This window comes from Podarcis raffonei, chromosome 2 (genome assembly GCF_027172205.1).
Source record: "Podarcis raffonei isolate rPodRaf1 chromosome 2, rPodRaf1.pri, whole genome shotgun sequence".
Taxonomy (NCBI): domain Eukaryota; kingdom Metazoa; phylum Chordata; class Lepidosauria; order Squamata; family Lacertidae; genus Podarcis; species Podarcis raffonei.
The window spans coordinates 43,633,664-43,641,733 of NC_070603.1; the positions used below are offsets into that span (position 1 = coordinate 43,633,664).

Consider the following 8,070-nt stretch of genomic DNA (forward strand, 5'->3'; position numbering starts at 1 on the left):
GCTCCTGCCCACCTAGCAGTTCGAAAGCACCCTTAAGTGCAAGTAGATAAATAGGTACCGCTTTATAGCGGGAAGGTAAACGGCGTTTCCGTGTGCTGCGCTGGTGCAGGCTCGCCAGAGCAGCTTCGTCACGCTGGCCACGTGACCCGGAAGTGTCTCCGGACAGCACTGGCCCCTGGCCTCTTAAGCGAGATGGGCACGCAACCCCAGAGTCGGACACAACTGGCCCGTACGGGCAGGGCTGGTGGCAGCAGCAGCAGGTATGGTAAATTTACTTTTACCTTTTATGCCTACATTTTAAAGAAGCAGAATACACTTGCCCTGCCACTTCTGCTAGCAGCACTGATTTGGGGCAGGATCGCATCCATTTTAGTGAGTTCTCACCCAAAATTGGCACAATCTTGCCTGAAATCATTGCTGCCCAGCAGGGCTCATGACAGTGGCAGAGTGGGCAGGGCTGGTGGCAGCAGCAGCAGGTATGGTGGGGAGGGAGCTCTGCCCCAATAAACAGAGTACAAACTGTTAGCTTGAAGTGGCGTGTAAGTCTCCCAGCCTTCCTACATTACAGGGGTGAGGAACCTTTGGCCCTCCAGATGTTGATAAACCACAACTCCCATCATCCATGGCAATTGACAATGCTTGCTGGGGCTGATGGGAGTTGTTGTTCACCAACATCTGGAGGGCCGAAAGTTCCCCACTCCTGCTGTCTGCTAAACACTGAAAAAGCACAACCCATCTCTGCCCTGATCTGTGCAGGATCAAATACTACCTCCAACCAGTGTGGTACATTAAAAGTTTGATCTTTACACTAGTCATTATCAAACCATATGTTGCATCGCAGATGAAAGAACAACTAATGAAATCAATTAAGTCATTCAAAGCTCTCATGAGGCCCTGACCACTTTTTCAGTGAGCCTCCTACAAGGGCAGTTCTGTGCTGACTGGACCAGAAGTGATCTAATTATGTCATCATACCCAATACACGGATGTATGTTAGAATTACCTGCCTTCAAAGGAGGTCAGTTGTGGCAACTCTGTACAAGTCACTATTCTGGGCTGACCCCATTCTATCCAATCTTTTCGGATGCAGGAGTTAGGTTTTCCACCCATTTCAGCTCAGAAAAAGAGTGTGCCTCAACTCTCAGAAATCTGAGGAAAAGCTAACCTACCCATTGAAATGCAGAATTAATATGCCATTATTGCTGCAAACACTATCCTAAGAATCTGCAGGTTGCTGCAAGATGTAGGATTGTTATCTTTCAAATGCAAACGAAGTATGCTCCTAACTTCACCAACCCACTCAGAGAACTTATCCTTCCACCTCCAAGGAAGGAAAAGTTGCACAGGTTACCTGTAGAAACTCCTCTCCCAAGTTTTCAAAGCTGGTCAGACATATCCAAAAGATGGGTTGTCCTTGGTAAAAAAACATAAGAATCATAGAGTTGGAAGGGACCATCTTGAAAGGAAGGAAGGTAGGTAGCTAATGGATCAGAAACAGAAATCCAGTGGGCCAGGGATGAGCAGGAGTTACACCATGATCTGCTTACGCATTTCTGGTGAACTACTTAAAGCTTTCTGACTGCTGGAAATCTTGTAAAGAATGTTGTACTAAGTCCAGCAAGGGACTTAAGCCAGAGTACATACCCAGCATCGCTTAGCACAGATTAGTTATATGCTGTAACTGTTAACATAGGAATTCTAGATCATTGAGAAGCAGGTCTATTTGTATTCTAGTCACAGCCTAACTTAAAACATCCTGTATCAGGGATTTGGAACCTGTGACTCTCTAGATGCTGTAGGACTATAACTGATCATTCCTGGCATTGACCAAGTTGCCTGCAACTGAAGGAAGTTAGATCCAACATCTGGAGGGTAGCAGCTTCCCCATCCTGACCTATGCAGTGTACATGATGTGTGTAGCTCCAGTTAGCTGAGACACTTAATCCCCACTCATCAGCCTAATAATCCAGCTCTGTTTGCCTGCAAATCTCATAATGTCCCACCCAACCTGTACAAATCAAAAAGCAAGAGATAGGCCCTTGGCTGGACTTTGTGTATGGGGGTCCCAAGCTGCCTCCAATGCAAACAGCTCTTGGTCTTCTTTACCTTAACATTGTAGGCGGAATTTATTTTGCATGTGCCACAAAGATCCTTTATCAAGATTCCAGTCTCTGAATTGACAGCTTTTAAAAAATTTTGCATAAATATTAAGGAGCTGTAATTGAAGACTAAGCAGTGGTAGTTAAGATGGCTTAGAAAAAATGCAAGCGGTTGTTAATTGGAGAATGTATTTAATACCAGGCATACACAAGTACACTGCCTAGACCCAAAGTCTAAGGAGACAAGCATACAGCTTCCTACATATTCCAGCCTGAAACAGACCTTGAATCCTTTCCCCATCCCACTTTCTTAAAAGATAACAAATGGGTGTCATATACAACTTACATAATATCTTATTCAATGCGGTGTGTAACACCCTAGGCAAGCCTTCCCTTTCGATAAAGCAGGTTGAATCAGATTTGTATTTTAATTATGAAAGGCTCAACTTTAAACTGACAGCAGAAATAGAATCATAATGTAGAGACAAATGCTTGAACTTATCTCCCCTGCATGATGTAACTAGATCTGTTCATGCTGTTAACTAGAGACAGGAGGGCTGAGCCCATTTGTCTATTTAGAAAAAAAACATATCCCAAGTTTGTCCTGGGGAGGGGTGTTCCTCTATTCCACATCAATATATTAGAACAAGATTAAACATTCTCCTGCTCACTTCCCAGACAAGACCATTCACCATACAGTATATCTGATAAACTGCTGAGCTGGTTGGGCAGGCAGTACATATAGCCAATCTTAGTAAGTGCTGCACTGCTAGGCATATATCCATTTACAGAACAGGTGCAAAGGCTTCTCTGACCTCATGGCGAAGAGACAGACTTAGCTGCTCAGGTCATTCTCCAGATTGCAGCAGAACATTTGCTTTCTTGCCTTACAAGCTTCAGTTACTTTCAAGTTACAAATGCTCAGAACGGTTAAAAAAGAAATCATGTAAGTCTCTACATCATGTTTGGTTTTTTAAAAAAATCTGAAAGCACCTAAATATTTTTTTAAAAAATGCACTGTCTCCTAGGCAGGAACTCAGACATGTTATCATGGTCTCAGAACAATATAAACACAAAACGACAAATGCTCCACTTCAAACTTATTCTGCAGACAAGACTTTAATTCTCTTAGACTAATCGTATTCAAATCTTCTACCTTCAGGGAAGCCTTTCTATACAGATATGTCTGCCAAGGGACCCCTACGTATTGGCCATGGAACTCCAATATGCTACAAAGGACTCTGAGGTGTGTTTTAGGGTTCTACTTGATATACACTTGGTCCATTTGGTCACTAACTAAGCTGGCTGGGTGCTGCCATTACCACAAAACAAGCACAGCCTACGAACACAGTATTATTTCATGTTTACATGATGTATGGGAAGAATAGTAGTGGTTGGTTAACTGTATTTCAGGAAATCTCGTCTATGGATCTTTTCACTAATAACCTCATAAGAGTCCAAGGAAACTCAGAATTTCCCAGAACGCAATTTAAAAACCACTAGGACACAGTTACCAGATTGCTAGCAGTCAAAACAATGAAGTACATGGGCCTAAATGTCTTCCAGGTCAGGTCAGATTAACAAGGGACCCTAATACCAAGTCAAAAGCCCTGCTGGCAATTCCCCTCCTCTACCTCCATGAACTGCCTCAACTCCACTCATAACTCCATTAGCTAATACTGTACAAAATTAAAGTACATAGACAACTGGTCTGATGTATCTCTGAATAACAGAAAACTGTAATCAAAGCCAGTTTTTTCTACCCAGCTCCAGGCTGGACATTTCATGCCCAAGGAGGGCTTACACTGTTGAACAGTGAAGATACACAAAATGATTATTATATGTTTATATGCTGGACAGTTAGTTGGCCTCCTAACAGAACCTGCAGAACTTTTCAGCCATTAGTACTAAGTGCAGTAAAGAAAAAACATAACCCTGCTCTTCGTACAACTAAGTTTACTCTTTTTTTCTGGTGTCTCAATACATTACACCACTGTGCAGATGCATGTAGGATCAAAGGGCAGAACTTCAATGCATCCCACACACTGTGCCTGAAGCATGAATTGCAGGTGTTTCTGATAAGGATGTTGGGAAACAGACAACTACAGTAATTTTCTGGCTGGAAACAGACCTATGGTCTCACTTGCTCAACAGCCAATCTCCAAGAAGAGACAACAATCAGCACCATGGAAGATACCTCAAATTCATGCATCAAGCATAGTTTAAAATTTGTCTCAGAAAGTCCTATTTCTAACTACCAGGTGCCAGTTCTGTTTGAACAGCTTTCTGAATATTCCAATTTATCTTACAAAATTAGAGACTTGTTGATTAAAGGGCTCGTTCACACTTCCACTTGTCCTGTGCTTAGAAAGCATAGGTCCGAGCAGTTTTCCTCTTGACCAGTGCTTTCTAGGCACATCTCTGCCCTTCCCATGCTCCTTTCCCAGAGAAAATCTGCTCTTTAGCTCTAAAATGGAGCAAACATCAATCCAGAAAAAAACTGAATTACTGTTTGCTCCAGTTGAGAACTAAAGAGTGGTTTTCCCTGGGGGAAAGAAGTGGGACAAGAGGAAGTGTGGGTAAGTCCTAACATATAAAAGCAGCAAGTTATTCAGGCACCTTGCAGGTGCACATACTTCCCACATTCAGGATGAAACATAAAAGCCCTTGAGCAATCCTGAACTGAGATGTTCAATGGACTACAGTAACTCATAAACTGCACCATACACATTCCACTCTCTATAGGATTATTAGAAATCACACAGTGGCAGTACAAAGAAGCCAGACTTATTGGTAAATCCCATATAGACACCTGTCTAAAAAGAAAAAAAAGCCAGCCAGGAGGATCCACATTCATACTGATGGATAGAAAAGTGCTTTGCACATTCACTCACTTAGCAAACCAAGTTACACTGTTCACATTTTCAAGAGACTTTATTAAGTTTCAGTTATTATACAGTATTCCATGCTTGCATCAGTACACCAGACCCTTTTAAATAAAATCTTGTGAAGGTGAAGAAGTTTTGCAACCCATAATACTGCTAGACAAGCCAGAACATTATCACATCAAGGCAGACTTGCACAATGAGAATAAGATGGGGTTGAACCAGGTGCTCTTGAGCAATCAAAAATACATTGTGTGCCAAAGAACAGCATAATAAAGTAGCAGTATCATGTGAAACAAGCATCTTTATCTGAAATGATCTAAACAAAATTTATACATCACTATACTAAGAGGCATATGTTGCAATTTCAAGAATGAGGGAACATTTCTAATGATGGTTATTGCATTTTAAACATCCTTCCTCTACAACCACTCACTGAGCTTCTTCCTGGAACATCTCGGAGCCGAGGATTTTTTATTATTATGGTAAGAGTATATGTGCAGAAAACCACCATTTATCTAAAATTCTAATGGCAGTATGGTTATCGAAACACATCTCACCTAAGAGAAACAATGGCTTGGAATATATCTCAACAGCAGCACTTAGCCACTTCATATTTTAAGAACAAGAAAAATGAGACAGGAAGTCATTACGTCAAGTGTGAAAGAATTAAGTACTGCGATAAGCATGAGAGCATGCAAGGAAACACCCACGAAAAAGACCATCGAAATAATAAATAATAATGGCAGTACTTTATATAATTTAACTGGAGCAACTGAGGCTGGCGTCCTATGCAAACTTGCAGGTGTCACAGAACTCCCTCTTAGGCACGCCAGCAGTTTGGGAGGCTTAAGGCTGCACGTCCTGCATAGAAATGGTGCAAAGTACGTGCCACCAAAGGACTGCCCTACCCTGGAGCCGATTAAATGAGAAAGCTTATCCCCTTCCTGCTCTCCTATAGCCAACGCGCGCCCATCCTACTGTGGACCCATTCGATGTACGCACATGCGTGCCTTCACTTGCGCGCCCCTGGGCACAAATCCCCGCGCATGCGCCCCCCGCGAGCCACAGTCCCACGCGTGCGTCGTACCCACCAACCTCCCCTCAGGTCAGAGCGCAAGGGGCAGAATTTCCCACGGGGCAAGAGGGCGGCCACCGGGGCGCAATCGCTTCCCCTTCCCGGCCTCCGTTCGTCCCCCTCACCTCATAGTACTTCATAGCTCCGCACTCGGCGCTGCCACAGCCTGGCACCCTTTCTCTTCACGTGACACCCTAACCTCATTGAAAAGGGGCGCGGCACGAGGATCAGGACGGCGAATCACAGGGATTCGGGCTCAGGTGCTCAACCAATCAGGGGATTAGGACGGCCCCACCCGCCTACATACCCGCCCCAAGCGTCCCTATGGAAACACGTGGCGCGTGACAGCAACCGAGCCAATCAACGGGCAGGGTGATAAGAGTGGCAGGCTACTGAAGCTGTTACAAAATTCGACGAGGGGCGGTGGGTGAGACATGAGCCAATCACAATAGGCCATAGAAATGCAATAAATCTTTTGCGACTACTGTACTGCTGTAAGTGATAGGCTGAGCTGCGGAAAGCCTGGCATAGGAGTAAGCCTTGCTGAACTCAGTGGAACTCGGAGATCATAGAATCATAGAATTGTACAGTTGGAAGGGATCCTGGGGGTTATCAAGTCCAATCCCTGCAATGCAAGACTCTCAACTGCATAATACATGCGAGATGGCCATCCAACCTCTGCTTAAAAAACCCCAAGGAAGGAGAGTCCACCAGCTTCCAAGAGAGCCTGTTCCACTGTCAAACAGCTCTTACCGTCAGAAAGTTCTTCCTGGTGTTTTGTCTTAATTTCCTTTCTGGTTACCTGAATACAGTGGTACCTCGGGTTACAGACGCTTCAGCTTGCAGACGCTTCAGGTTACAGACCCCTCTATCCCAGAAATATTACCTCGGGTTAAGAACTTTGCTTCAGGATGAGAACAGAAATCACGTGGCGGCAGTGGGAAGCCCCATTAGCTAAAGTGGTACCTCAGGTAAAGAACAGTTTCAGGTTAAGAATGGACCTCCGGAATGAATTAAGTTCTTAACCCGAGGTACCACTGTACATTGGTTCAGATCCTACCTCTGGAGCAGGAGAGGAAGAGGGAGAAGCAAACCAGCATTCTGGCTGTTGCTCCCTCTGGAGGAAAGCAAGTGTTCATTAGAAATACCTTTACGCAGCAGCTCCAAGCCATCCCGGTTTCTGATTCGATCCCAGAATGTCCCACTTTTCCTTAAAGGTAAAGGTAAAAGGACCTCTGACCATTAGGTCCAGTCGTGACTGACTCTGGGGTTGCGGTGCTCATCTCGCTTTATTGGCTGAGGGAGCCGGCGTACAGCTTCCAGGTCATGTGGCCAGCATGACTAAGCCGCTTCTGGCGAACCAGAGCAGCGCACAGAAACGCCGTTTACCTTCCCGCCGGAGTGGTTCCTATTTATCTACTTGCACTTTGACGTGCTTTCGAACTACTAGGTTGGCAGGAGCAGGGACTGAGCAACGGGAGCTCACTCCATTGTGGGGATTCAAACCGCCGACCTTCTGATCGGCAAGTCCTACGCTCTGTGGTTTAACCCACAGCGCCACCCGCGTCCCTCACTTTTCCTTAGGACGTCCCTATTTTTATTGGCAAAATGTTGGATGGCATTCCTTTATGGCAGACATAGGCAAACTCCGGCCCTCCAGATGTTTTGAGACTACAATTCCCATCATCCCTGGCCACTGGTCCTGTTAGCTATGGATGATGGGAATTGTAGTTCCAAAACATCTGGAGGCCCAGAGTTTGCCTATGCCTGCTTTATGGCCTACAAAGTTATTGGCAGGCTAACATTATAGGCAGTATATTGCGAGAAGACCACTGGGCCGAAACTGACAATAAAAGTCTACTGGTGCAGTCTTTCTCTAATCTCTAATAATAATAGGTTCGAAACTTAATCCCACAACAGTCAGATGGAATGTTCCCTCATTGCGAGAAGCAAAGCTACAGGGAACCAGGCAGAGGGCCTTCTCGGTAGTGGCGCCCGCCCTGTGGAA

The 8,070-nt window shown here is 44.8% G+C and overlaps 1 protein-coding gene across 1 annotated transcript in view; it reads right to left on the minus strand.

The window, feature by feature from the left end:
- TECR (trans-2,3-enoyl-CoA reductase) overlaps positions 1 to 6,302 on the minus strand; it is a 36,979-nt gene extending 30,677 nt beyond the window's left edge. Inside the window, exon 1 of the mRNA XM_053376298.1 lies at positions 6,188 to 6,302. Within this exon, the coding sequence (XP_053232273.1) occupies positions 6,188 to 6,202 (15 nt within the window). The 5' untranslated portion in view covers positions 6,203 to 6,302. The remainder of the gene's footprint in view (positions 1 to 6,187) is intronic.
- Between the last annotated feature and the right edge of the window lie 1,768 nt (positions 6,303 to 8,070).